The sequence below is a fragment of the Erinaceus europaeus genome, chromosome 4 (assembly GCF_950295315.1).
Source record: "Erinaceus europaeus chromosome 4, mEriEur2.1, whole genome shotgun sequence".
NCBI lineage: Eukaryota > Metazoa > Chordata > Mammalia > Eulipotyphla > Erinaceidae > Erinaceus > Erinaceus europaeus.
The window spans coordinates 69,353,620-69,368,008 of NC_080165.1; the positions used below are offsets into that span (position 1 = coordinate 69,353,620).

The 14,389-nt window shown below is 43.3% G+C and overlaps 1 protein-coding gene across 1 annotated transcript in view; it reads left to right on the forward strand.

Moving 5' to 3' along the window:
- The first annotated feature begins 6,487 nt into the window (after positions 1-6,487).
- CDC5L (cell division cycle 5 like) overlaps positions 6,488-14,389 on the forward strand; it is a 55,550-nt gene continuing 47,648 nt past the window's right edge. The window contains exons 1-4 of the mRNA XM_007537381.3: positions 6,488-6,749; positions 9,013-9,116; positions 10,680-10,841; positions 12,522-12,649. Coding sequence (XP_007537443.1) covers positions 6,705-6,749; positions 9,013-9,116; positions 10,680-10,841; positions 12,522-12,649 — 439 coding nt within the window. The 5' untranslated portion in view covers positions 6,488-6,704. The remainder of the gene's footprint in view (positions 6,750-9,012; positions 9,117-10,679; positions 10,842-12,521; positions 12,650-14,389) is intronic.

Sequence of the window (14,389 nt, forward strand, 5' to 3'; positions counted from 1 at the left end):
GCTTCCACCTGAGTAAGAAACCTGCCTCCCTTGGGATCTCAATTGTCTGACAGAGCTGTGTATGCCACATGTACTAGTTGAAAGAAACTATGACCAGCAAACCTCTTAAGTGAAAAAGTGAATCACACCTCAAGTTTTAATTAGAAAAAAAGTCCCAGAGGAATAAATTCTGCAGGTCCCAATGGCACACAAAAGGGTGATACCACTCCTAGGAGGTTACACAAAGAAATGAACTCCATTGAACTGAGTTTTTCTCATGATTAAACTTGGGCGTAAGAGGCTTTGAAAGGAAGGTTACAGAGGAGTAGTAATCAATGTAGCAATGTAGCAAATAGTTTTAATGTCAGCTTCTTGAAATATACAGAGTAGAATTGTTTTTACTTATTTTTTATTTATAAAAAGGAAACACTGACAAAACTATAGGATAAGAGGGGTACAGCTCCACACAATTCCCACCACCAGAACTCCGTATACCATTCCCTCCCTTGGTAGCTTCCCTATTATTTAACCCTCTGAGAATATGGACCCAAGGTCACTATGGGTGCAGAAGGTGGAAGGTCTCTCTGGCTTCTGTAATTGCTTCCACGCTGAACATGGGTGTTGACAGGTAGATCGAGTATGCTCCCAGCCTGTCTCTCTCTTTCCCTAGTGTGGTGGGGCTCTGGGGAAGTGGAGCTCCAGGACACATTGGTGGGGTCGTCTGCCCAGGAAGATCCGGTTGGCATCATGTTAGCATTTGGAACCTGGTGGCTGAAAGAAGAGTTAACATATAAAGCAAAACAAATTGTTGACTAATCATAAACCTAAAGGCTAGAATAGTGCAGATGATGAATTGGGGGGGGGTCTCTGTTTTGTAGTTAGTTAGTAGGCCTATTTTAGTTATATTCCAAAGGGCCCATGACTATACTAGTTTTTTGGGTTTTTTTTTTTCTGAGCCTGACATCTGACATGCAGGTGGATCCAAGTTATTGTCTGGGGAGATGATGTCATGGCGGGAAAAAGGACCAGAAAGCTGGATCAGGGAAAAGAGTAGCTCCCAAATATGGGAAAGGTATATAAATATTGTTGACTGTAAACCCCATCAATTTGATGTGATCTGGGGCCCATATTCAGCTTAGGAGCCTATGTGACCTCTACATCCCTGTAGATCTGAGCTCACATTCTGTGGTCACGAGTAGGAACGTTCCAAGCTGCCCCAACTTCAGGACCCATCTTCCTCAGGTGGAAGATAGAGTATGTTGTCCAGCCTCCCTTCAGAGGATGGAGCATTCTCTACCGTGGTTGATCCACGTTGAGGGCAAGGTCCTATGGGGGCCCACAAAGGGGTCTATTGTGCTGTTCCTGATAGAGATGACTGGTAACACTGGGGAGAGGTATTTATTCGAGGTCTGGGCCCATCATGCCTGTGTGGGAATCTCAGGACTCCCTGACTAGGGCCCCAGCTGATGGGGTGGCCTGATAGTGACTAAAGAGTCATCATTAAAGTATGCCAGCCTACAGAGTAGAATTGTGACAATGACAGAGGACAATAGGAACCATTCATGTTGCAGCAATTCACAAACTTTGTACCAGAAATTCTGGGACTGTCCTCTTTATTTCATCTTGGGGAACTGGCAATTGAACCAAGAGGAAACCTGGGTGTTGGAAATAGAAAACTGTAAGAACCAAGGCACATGCAACAAACAAACAAACAAACAAAAAAACCAGAATGGGAGAAGCCACACTGTATTGTCATCAAGAGAAAAATTTGAAGTATAAACTGCTATAGCTGGTGGCACTGTTCTGTTAGCTTTTTAATTCTAGGAAGAATTAAACATTTATGGAACTGGTAGAAGCTGCTCTGGCTACAGCGGATTATAATACATCCACACCAGCATTAGTATTTGGCAAGTCAGAGTCCATTTATCACAGAAACATAAAAGAACAAAGAGACCTAGAGGGAAGCCATGTCACAAGTTTGATCAAAAGCAGGATTTGGACTTGTGATAGATTTCAGCAATGTACCTAATCCTGTTTTGACAATGCTGTCCGGCTGGGCTTTAAGGGGAAATTAACAGTTATGTGTGGATGAGGATGAAGAGTCAGAACATCATTGAGATGGAGACCAGCAAGGTTGCAATGACTGGCCATTTTTAAAGTTTATATATATATATATTCTTAATTATCTTTATTTATTGGACAGAGACAGCCAGAAATCGAGAAGGAAGGTTGGGATACAGAGGAAGAGACAGAGAGACACCTGCAGCCTGCTTCACTGCTTGTGAAGCTTTCCCCCTGCAGGTGGGGATTTATTCCCTTTTGTTGCCCTTGTTTCATTGTTGTAGTTATTGTTGTTGTTGTTACTGATGTCATCGTTGTTAGATAGGACAGAGAGAAATGGAGAGAGGAGGGGAAGACAGAGGGGGGAGAGAAAGATAGACACCTGCAGACCTGCTTCATCACCTGTAAAGTGACTCCCCTGCAGGTGGGGAGCTGGGGGCTCGAACTGGGATCCTCACACCAGTCCTCGTGTGCTTAACTCACTGCACTACTGCCTGATTCCCTTTTTTAAAGTTTTTATTTATAAAATGGAAACACTGACAAGACGATAGGACAAGAGGGGTATAATTCCACACAATTCCTACCACTGGAATTCCATATCCCATTACCTCCCCTGATAGCTTTCCTATTCTTTAACCCTGTGGGAGTATGGACCCAGGGATATTATGGGGTGCAGAAGGTGAAAGCTATGGCTTCTGTAATTGCTTCCCTGCTGAATGTGGGCATTGATAGGTCGATTCATACTCCTAGACTGTCTTTCTCTTTCCCTAGTGGGGCAGGGATCTGGGGAGGTGGGGCTCCAGGGCACATGGTGGGGTGTTTGCCCAGTGAAGTCTGTTTGGCATCATGTTAGCATCTGGAACCTGGTGGCTGATAAAAGAATGGGTTAAGATAGAAAGCAGAGCAAACTGTTGACTTATCATGAACCTAAAGGCAAGAATATTACAGATGGTGATTTGGGGTCTTCATTTTGGAAAAAGCTAGTAGGTCTATTTTAGGTATATTCCAAGAGGCCCATGACCCAACTAGTTTTTGCCTGCGCCTGACATCTAAGCTATTCTCTGACCTAAGCTATTCTCTGGGGAGGTGGCATCATAGTTGGAAAAAGGACCAGAAAGCTAACTCAAGGAAGAGAGTAGCTCCCAAATACAGGAAAAGTATATAAATATTATTTACTGTAAACCCCATCAATCTGATCTGGGGTCCCTAGTCAGCACAGGAGCCTATGTAACCTCTGCATCCCTGTAGGTCTGAGCTCATATTCCATGGTCACAGTTAGGAACATTCCAGGCTACACCAATTTCTAGACCCATCATCCTCAGGTGATAGGCAGAGTATGCTTTCTAACATCCCTTTGGAGAATGGAACATTTCCTACCATTGTTGATCCACATTGAGGGCCAGGTCTGATAGGGGCCCACAGAGGGGTCCATTATGTTGTTCCTGATGGAGATGACCACTGACAGTGGTGAGAAAGATCTGTTAGAGGTCTAGGTTCCTCATGTATGTGTGGGTGTCCCAGAACTCCCTGACTAGGGCTTCAGGTGATGGGGTGGAGATTGGCCACATTTTGAAGAAGGCCTGAGCAGTATGCCAGGCATGAGGCTTGATGGAGCCTCAGGCATGAGAGTCTGTTTGCATAATTATTATACTATCTACCCCTGCCCATGGATGGTATAACCTTTATGGGATCTACTGCCGAGTTCCCTATTTTCTGTGAAGGGTTACTGGAGCCAAATTGGATGACTGACATTTTTCCAATGTTAGGGATCTCCAGGAGGAATTATGGCCAAAGTCTATTTCAAAGGATGGCGTAGATATTACTGACTCCCAAACCTGGACTTTGTAAGAAATATACATATGAAAAGTAAGATTTCTTGGTGCCCAAGAACTGACCAGTCCTATATCATATGAGAAGTTAAATATCTCAGTGACTGATTTTCTGAGGCTCTGTGTTTATTTCTACCAAACACAGTGAGAGGGTGCACAGGCAGCTGCTAGTGGTGATGTTGTGAGCATGGATGTGATCATCTGGCTAGATATGCATTCTTTTGGTTTGGCTTAAAGCAAAATGGAGTAAAAACGAGTGTTCTCTTGGACAGGGGCTGGGAGATAGTGTCCATCTCCTTTAACTCTTGGATCACAGCCTCAAGGTCCCTTAGCCTTTTGGGAGGGTGCCCTGCATATCCCCTGAAAGCTGCCACCATGGTCAAGAGGATCCAAGGTGTGGCCCCAAGCAAAATGTCCCAGAGATATAAAAACTGTCTAGAGAAAAAAGAGTAGAGGGTTTGAGAAACCTCCTCATGAGAAGGAAGGTTGCCCATGGTGGAGGGGGTCTCAGAAAAATAAGAAGAGGGAGAAAAGGAACTGTATTGCCTTCGTTAAACACGAGGCTGCAGAGAGCCAAGCGGCTGTATACTTATCTGGAGCACCTTCCTACATCTGCCGCTTGTGTGGAGCCGGTGGTCCCTGTTCAGGCGCCAGATGTCGGATTGTGTCTCAGGAGAGAGAAGAGATCAGAAACTCGTGGCGGAGCGGGAACGCAAATCTTTACTCACGCTGATGCCCCAGAGTTGGTGCGAGCACAGCGGGTTTAGGCCACGTGGAGCTAGCAAGATAGTTAGCTGGTAGAGTGCACACTTTACCATGTGTGGAAACCCGGGGTTGAATCCCTGGCACCATATGAGAATACCATGCAAAACACCAGGGTTAGTTTCATGAATGGTGGAATGGTGTTGTAGTCTCTCTTTTTCTGTATTTTTCTCCTTTTCTGTCTCTATCTGAAATTAAAAGGAAAAAGAATAAATCTACTGGTTTTGGTGGTGTTATTTATTTAAATTTGGTTATTTGTTATTTATTTAAATTTTTTATTAGTGATTTAATATAGCTTTACAAAATTATGAGATAACAGGGGCATAATTCCACGCCGTTCCCACTACCAGAGTTCTGTATCCTCATTCTCTCCACTAGAAACTGCAGTAGCCTCCCAAGATTGTAGATTTTGGTTGACTATTAGTTCTATAACTATCTATATTTACCCTATGGTCCTGTCTTCTCTTCCTTTAATTTTTTTTATATTTATTTATTCCCTTTTGTTGCCCTTGTTGTTTTATTGTTGATGTCGTCCTCGTTGGATAGGACAGAGAGAAATGGAGAGAGGAGGGGAAGACAGAGAGGGGAGAGAAAGACACCTTCAGACCTGCTTCACTGCTTGTGAAGCTGACTCCCCTGCAGGTGGGGTGCAGGGGGGGTCGAACTGGGATTCTTATGCTGGTCCTTTACGCTTTGCACCACGTGCGCTTAACCCACTGCGCTACCGCTGACTCCCCCTCTCTTCCTTTCTAAATCACACCTACATTTATTACTATTTCCAAATGTCCTTCCTTTTATCAGGACTCTTTGGGTCCTGATGGTATTGGAGGTCAGAGGCCCCTAGTCACCATGCCTTAATATTTCTCCCCCTCTGGGAGTATGGTCCAAAACTCTTTATGGGGTGCAGAAGGTGGGAGGTCTGGCCTTTTAACTGCTTCTCCACTGGACATGGATGTTGGCAGGTCTATCTTTACCCCCAGCCTGTTTACCCTTAGTGGGGTAGAGTTCTGGAGAAGTGATGTCCCAGGACACATTGGTGAAGTCCTCACGCAATAACCAGAGCACTGTTCAGCTCTGACTTATGGTGGTGCGGGGGACTGAATCTGGGACTTTGGAGCCTCAGATATGAGAGTCAGTCTCTCTCTCTCTTTTGCCTCCAGGGTTATCACTGGGGCTCGGTGCCAGCACTATGAATCCACTGCTCTTGGAGGCTATTTTTTCCATTTTTGTTGCCCTTGTTGTTATAGCTGTTGTTGCTCAGAGAGAAATGGAGAGAGGAGGGGAAGACAGAGAGGGGGAGAGAAAGACAGACACCTGCAGACCTGCTTCACCCTGCAGGTGGGGAGCCGGGGGGCTCGAACTGAGATCCTTGAACTGGTCCTTGCGCTTTGCACCATGTGCGCTTAACCCGCTGGGCTACCGCCCAGCCCCCGAATTTATCGAATTCTTAATGAGAGAGAAGTAAGGGAAGGAGAGAACCGGAGCATCACTGTCACACGCAATGCCAGGGACTGAACTCGGGGTTCCAATACATCCACTACAACACTCTTCTAGCCGGCTGCCGGCGAACCGGTTCTTTTAAGTTAACTACCTAGTAAAATGATAAAACTGGTAAGTTAACAAAGCCCCTTTGGGAGCAATCACAGTCAAACTATGCAGGAGACGTCCTCCATTCACTAACTCAGGATGACGTCAGGCCAAACCCGCCGTCACTTTCCTCACCAGCAGAACCGCTTATATCTCGCGAGAGCTGTGGTTTCTTCTAACCTACTTTGGACTCGCGCGGGGCGTGCGTGGGGCACTGGGGCCGGAGTACTGTGATAGTTTTCTGTCCGTCTTCCCAGACTAGCGATTTTTTTTTTTTAAAACCAGGCACCTATTTCCTTTTAGCCATCCGAGTTCTCGCGATACTTGCTACTCGTAGCCCGCCCACTCTCTTGCGCCTGCGCAGCTCTCCTCAAAGCAGAAGGTCGCGCTGGGAGGAAGTGTCGCCTGTCGGTCCCGTGGCCGCAGCTCCGTTACTACTTCCGTGAAGCTCTTCTCGGCCGCTTGCCGAGACATCTCGCCGCCAAGATGCCTCGAATTATGATCAAGGGGGGCGTCTGGAGGAACACCGAGGTAAATCTCTTTTTCCCGCCGTCCGCTGCCCTTCGCCCCCTGCGGGGGTTGTGCGCAGGCGCGTGGAGGTCTGGGCGCTGAGGAGGATGCCTGGCGGGGGCTGCGCTGGGGGCAGCGCTGGCGGCTGCGGGGTCCGAGCTCCCCGGGGGCGCGGGGCAGGGCCGGGTCGCTGGACCCGGTGGATCAGGCTTCCAGTGCGGAGTTGTGGGGTTGAGGACACGCCCCCATGTCTCCCCTCCCCAACCCCATTGGCGCGGCTGAGGGGACAGCGGCGAGAACTGGTTTTCTGGGGGGCCACTCCGATCCTCCAGCTCGGGCGTCCTGCCTCTGCCTCTGATACTTAAAATAAATAAATAAATAAGCAAGCAAAGAAATGCTTGGCCAGAAGTTTGCTTCTCCGTTGCCCGCCTTGCAGGAGGGAGGCAGCTTGAGTGCTAGGTGGGAAGCGCCCACCCACTTGCCGCTCTGGTTACCTGTCACTCAGGTGTGACGGGTGGGTGCTGCTGGCGGATCCCGGGAGCTGCCTCCTGTCTGCCTCTCCCTAGTCTGCGCCTGGAGAGAAGCCAGTCGGGACGCACCTGCTCGCCCGCTGTTCTGCGTTTGGCTTCCAGAAATGTTGGGAAACAAACGCCAGTCACCCACAGGGCAGTAGAGCGGGCACAAAAGATTGTAGTGCACTTCGTGTGCAGAGAGCCACGGGCACGTCAAACACTTGTACCCTAGCGTTTATTTTTCATAGCTTGTGTCTTCTGCACCTTCTGGAAAGTCCAGCAGCTCCTCGGCATCCTGACCATTCTTCAAAAATCCAACCAAGAACTTCTTCTTGGACGCTTCTGCCTATTTATTATCCATCCTGTAAAACTTGATTGCATCCCAGACCCATGTCCCCGTTCCCATCCATCTTGTTACGGCTTGTTTTATCGTTTTTGCAAGCATCCCATCCTTCTGTGATTCTGGGTAAATGTTTCAGCCTCTCAGAAGTTCAGTGGTAGTCAGGCCTACCTCTCTGGAGGATAAAATAGCGCATTTGGAACATGTAGATCAGAGCCTGGCAGAGTTTTTCAGTAAGGGTTAGTTTTTTTTTTTTTTTCCCCTTCTCCTTTCCTCCAGTAGATAGGATCAGATCTTACTTGCCGAGAGGAAATATTTTGATCTCTTGGCAGAGGCTTGCCAAATGAATCTCTCTGGTCCAGTAGATGACTGCTATAAGCATAGCAGCACTCTTGAGTTACGAGTAAAATCACCGACAACCTTGTGGAATGAGGCTGTTTCCATTAGAGTAGAAATGACGTCATGGGGAGGGACAGATGTCCAAAACCAGGGACAGCAACGTAATTATACTATGACATAAACCGTGAATCTGAAAATCTCTGCTGATGAGGATGGTGTAGGGTGAACAGGCTCCAATGTGAAGCTTGTTGCTCAGGTCCTACGTGGAAAAAGAAAAAAAAAAAAGCCTAAACATGAGATGCCCCAAGTATATTCCTATTTGGCTTTTTCATCTCTGCAGACTGTGGCCTGACTTGCTGGGCTGCTTTCTCCCTGCAGGTGGAGACCCCGGGCTTGAACCCAGGTCGTTGCACATTGTATGCCACCACCTGGCCCTGGACTGGATGACTTTATCTGTTTGGGTGCACTGGTGAAATAGTATTCTAGAGACAGGTGACTGGAGAGCTAACTGGCCTGTGAGGTGGGGAAATAAATGAAGAACTGTTAGATTAATACCTAGATAGGGAGTCTGGGTTCAGAGTGGGAGTTAGGGGGTGAAGAAAAATGTCATTTCTAAACTGGAGGTAGGAACCCTAGACTGGAGAATGGATTCTTTAGGTTTTTGACTTGCTTCTTGAGGGTTGGGTGTGTCTGATTCCTTTTTCCCAAGTACATAACATAACACCTGGTACAAGGTAGAATTTCAAGAAGTGTGTTTTGAATGAATGAATGAATAAAGAGAATGACAACCACATATTGGAGAATATTACTTTGTTAATCTCTGACAAGTAGAATTTCTCTGATGGGCCTTATTCCCAATTTAGTGATTAAGTGTGTATGTATGTGTAAGAGAGTTTGCTGTTTCTACGGGATTTCTTCTGAGTTTCTTGTATTTTACTGATTCGAGTGAAAGTTGTGTGCTTTTATTAAAAAAAAAAATCTTGGACGCATGTGTATGTCTTTTTCTAGAGGCACTGTCTGGGGTAATTAAAATTGTGTCTTTTTCAGTTGGAATTTTCTGATTCAATTTATTATTTTTGCTTGGCAAATTTAGGATGAAATTCTGAAAGCAGCGGTAATGAAATATGGGAAAAACCAGTGGTCTCGAATTGCCTCACTGCTGCATAGAAAATCAGCTAAACAGTGCAAAGCCAGATGGTATGTATCCATTTATGAGTGGAAAGCAAAAAATGACCTTCACTGTTATGGGAAAACTTCTTTGAACTTTACCAAAGAAAGCAGACATTGTGATATAACAGAAAGTGTACAGTGGAGATTATAATTGATTTTTTTTAGATTGAGCACTTACATGCTTCCTGTGTGATTTTAGACATAGCATTTTTCTATACCTTTTATATGTTCTCTGCTTTCTCCCTATTGGAATAATTATACTTGGTTCTAACCAGTGAGATTTGAGGCTCAAATGAGTTTTTGTATTTGAGAGTGCTTTGTGAAACAAATTAGTTTTAGATATAGATGAGTCTCTGCTTATAATTGGGTTGTCGTCCAGAAGTTTATGAGTTTACCAGAGAAAGTAATGTAGGTAGGTTCACTTGCCATTGCCTTCCTTTTTTTTTTTTTTTTTTTTTTTTGAGGAGCCAGGCCTTTGTGCATGCATTATTTCGTCACTCCTAGCTGCGATTTTCTTCTTTTATACACACATGTATTTATATAGAGAGAGACAGATAAAAACACAAACAGAAAGAAACCTCATAGCACTAGAGCTTCCTCCAATGCCGTTGCATATCGTGTAGTGCTAGGGCTCAAACCTGGACCATGTGCATGGCAAAGCATGCATCCTACCTGTTGGGCTATCTTCCTGACTCCAAGTTATCTCAAAATACAACTGAAATACTAAGTATGTTACCACAACATAAGCCACCCCTAGCCCTGTGGTGCCCCTTTTAAAGTCACAAGGCAGCGAGCACATTAAACTCTCTTCATGTGTTCTTGGCATGATTTGGCACCAGCCCTGACCCATGTGCTATTAGGGACATTATTTTGGATTGTACAAGAGTGACTTGACTTCTAGGTTGCTAGGAAAAAGGACCTTGGTTCCTCAGAGGAAGATGGCTCTCAGACTTCTGCTTCTCATAGTGGAGCTAAACTTTATCTTACTGTTTAGTAGGACTTAGATCTTGTGTGCCTGCATCACAGTCAGTGAAGTAGAGTAAATGGCAAAGGTGGATTATGTGAGGCATTAGGAAAGACAAAGGATGACAAGTAGTTTTACTTAGAAACACAGCAAATTAAAGCAGGTGATACTGAAAAGCGTTTAATGAGTGTAAGTCAGTTGCTTGAAGAACTAAGCCAAGGTGTTGAGAACCATAATAGGAGAAAATACTATGAAAACTAGAAACACGAAGAGATGAAGTTGTATTGTCATACAAATAATTTCAAAACTTTAAAGCATAAATGAGATAAATAAACAAGAGCAAGGGAGGCATATGATTATGTAGGTTACTTTTAAAAATAATTATATGACAAAATTAAAATAATGTAGAATTTGGTGAGACTGAGAATCTTGAAATGGGGTAACATTAAGCAAACTGAATATTATGTTGTGGAAAAAGCAGCTTTTATAATGAAGGACTGTTGTTTGTATATATATATATTTTTTTAGGTAGTAGGATTCAGTTTAGGATTCAGTTTATCTAATGTGTGAGTAGGATACTCATGTTAGGTGATTCATTAATGTATAAAGTGTTCTCTTTATAATAGGTATGAATGGTTGGATCCAAGCATTAAGAAAACAGAATGGTCCAGAGAAGAAGAGGAAAAACTCTTGCACTTGGCCAAGTTAATGCCAACGCAGTGGAGGACCATCGCTCCAATCATTGGAAGAACTGCTGCCCAGTGTTTGGAACACTATGAATTTCTTCTGTAAGCAAATCTCCAGAAGTGATATAGAAATGTATATGTCTTCTGAATGAGGCTGAATAAAATTTGTATTTTCTATCTTTAAACTTTTACCTATAGACCTTGATAAAACCAAAGGAGCTAGAGCTGTTAGTTGATAGCTTCCAAATCCCATGCAGTTGGTAATACTATGTTTCTGTTAAATACTTTGATTACTGTGTATGTACAAGAGCTCTGCTCATCTCTGGCATATATCCCTGTTGGGGACTAAACTTGGGGCTCCTGGGGCCTCAGGCGTACAAGTTCTTTGCTTAACTGATGAACTCTCCCTGACCCCATTGTTATACACTTTTAGAGAAATAATCTGAAAATACTATATAAATTATACATGATCTTCATAGAAAATCATCTGTAGCCATAGTTCCTGAAAATAAATCTTGAAATGTGCTAGATGGTGACACACCTGGTAGTGTGCTCACATTATAGTGCACAAGGACCCAGGTTCAAGATCCCAGCCCCTACCTGCAGGGTTGGGGTTCATGAACAGAGAAATGGTGCTTCAGGTGTCTCCTCTACCTCAAAATAAATAAATACTCTCTCTTTACATATGTATATTTGCCTCCAAGGTTGTTGCTAGGGTTTGGTGCCTGCACCACGAGTTTACTGATCTTGGTAGCTAATTTTTTTTCAAAATAAATACTCTCTCTTTACATATGTATATTTGCCTCCAAGGTTGTTGCTAGGGTTTGGTGCCTGCACCACGAGTTTACTGATCTTGGTAGCTAATTTTTTTTCCTTTTTGTTGCCCTTGTTTTTTTTTTTAATCTTGGTGGTTATTATTATTCTTGTCATTGATGTCATTGTTGTTGGATAGGACAGAGAGAAATGGAGAGAGGAGGGGAAGATAGGGGGAGAGAAAGATAGACACCTGCAGACCTGCTTCACCACTTGTGAAGCTACACCCCTGCAGGTGGGGAGCTGGGGGCTCAAACTGGGATCCTTACGCCAGTCCTTGTGCTTCTCACCATGTGCGCTTAACCTGCTGCTTTACCTCCTGGCCCCCATACATAATATGTTGTTGTTTTTTTTTTTTAAGAAAGTTAACTTTGAAACTTCTTTGTTTTTCATGAGTAGTTTTTATGTATGTGTGGCTGTTTTGCATTTGTGATCAAGGAGCTGCTCTTTCATAGGGAATGAAGACCTCACTGAAATGAGAATTTTAATAGTGTCTCTTTTTTTAAAATTTTTTAAAAATACTTATTTATTTTCCCTTTTGTTGCCCTTGTTTTTTTTTTTTTATTGTTGTTGTAGTTGTTGTTGTTGTTACTGATGTCATCATTGTTGGATAGGACAGAGAGAAATGGAGAGAGGAGGGGAACAGAGAGGGGGAGAGAAAGATAGACACCTGCAGACCTGCTTTACCTACCTGTGAAGAGACTCCCCTGCAGGTGGGGAGCTGGGGGCTTGAACCGGGTTCCTGATACTGGTCCTTTCGCTTTGCGCCACTTGCACTTAACCCGCTGCACTACCGCCCGACTTCCAATACTGTCTCTTTAAGCTAATGCAGTAGTGATATGTCTGTCTGTCATTGGCTTTTTTTTTTTTTTTTTCTTCAGGTGGGTTGAGGGAAGAACATCTGAGTTAAGCAACTTGGTGTTTTTAAGATTAAATGTTATAAAAATATAACTCCTCTGAACTATTTAGGGATAAAGCTGCTCAAAGAGACAATGAAGAAGAAACAACAGATGATCCAAGAAAACTTAAACCTGGAGAAATAGATCCAAATCCAGAAACAAAACCAGCACGGCCTGATCCAATTGATATGGATGAGGGTAAGTATATACCTGTGAGGAGTTTATTTCTTGGTAACTGAAAACTCAGTTCTTTTTCTAAATGCCTGACTTGTAGAATCCCCCCCTTTTTTTTTTTTTTTTTTTACTTTTTTTCCTTCTTTTTATTAGATAGCACAGAAATTGAGAGGGAGAGAGAGAGGGACACCTGCAGCACTGTTTCACTATGCTTGAAATTTACCCCCAGCAGGTGAGCAAAGACCTGAACCTGGGTCCTTGCATTGTGTGCTTCACTGCCTGGCCCCTTAGAGCCCCAATTTTATCTGCTATTAGTCTAAATGTCTTTCTAAATGTGTCCAGTTTTCTATTACAGAGTAATTTCTCTTTTTTAACAGTGTCTGTCTTTAGATTTTTTTTCATTTCATTTAATAAATTAAACGGTGGGTACTCAACAAATTTCTGGGGGGCTATAGTATAGACAATCTTTGTTCTCATTCCTCTTTTTTTTTTTTTTTAGTTTGCCTCCAGGGTTGTTGCTGGGGCTCGACGAATTTACTGCTCTATTTTTTTTTTTTATATTTTATTTTATTTACTCCCTTTTGTTGCCCTTGTTGTTTTATTGTTGTAGTTATTATTGTTGTTATTGATGTCGTTGTTGGAAAGACAGAGAGAAATGGAGAGAGGAGGGGAAGACAGAGGGGGAGAGAAAGACAGACACCTGCAGACCTGTGTCACCGCCTGTGAAGCAGTTCCCCTGCAGATGGGGAGCCGGGGGCTCGAACCTGTATTCTTAGACCAGTCCTTGTGCTTTGCACCACGTGCGCTTAGCCTGCTGTGCTACTGCCCGACTCCCTCTCATTCCTTTTTTTGAGGAGAGAGGCAACAAGTCAAAATTTTTGACTCTGCTCCTCTTGTTAACTACTATGAAGAAGACTTTAGGCAGACTTGATCTGTATGAAAAGGCAACACTGCAAGACTAAGATGGAGACTTTGATTAAGATCCGGGAGCAAGCATCAGAGTCACTGCATTTTAGATACACATCTGCCACTAGTTATTTGATCTTTGGCAAGTCAAGTTTCTTCTGAACTTAATTTCTCTTTCTTGCTAGGTATATAATAGTAATATCTCACAGGTTTGTTTTGAAGCATTCAATGAACACTTGTTGCAGTTTTAAGATTTAATGATAGTTTTTCCCAAAGACAGACTATCACAGTGCTGCAATCGTTGTTAAGTAGGGGACTTTTTTTTTCTTCATGAGATGCAGTTTGCTTTATTAAATGATTCAGTTTGCTTTATTAAATTGGACAGCATCTCCCCCTAGCAAGTATATACATTGGGAACTTTTAAAAAGTAGAGGTTGCCAGAGCCTTCTTAAGACATACTGAGTCAGTAAGTTGGGAAGTGTTGGAATGATGAAGTGGTGGTGATCTTGGAATCTCTTTTAAATAAGTTTTCTTATGATTCCATTGGACAGCTTTGATCAAAGGCATAAGTAATGATACTCTGTTTTGGGGAACAGTGGAAACTATATTAGGAGTAATTCTAATCTGCAGTTAAAAAAATGTAGCTAAGAGATGAATTTCCTTATAATTGAATGATAGTTTTTAAAACAATATTTGAAAATTTATGCTGTGCTAATTGATATAATGAAGAGTGTGATAATTGTAGGCACTGCTTCATGAATACTTGCTTATTGCTTTACCTATTGTATTTTATTTAGTTCTTTTCAATATAGCTGTAGTAAGAATTGTTACTCCCATTTTATGGATGAAGAAACTTGC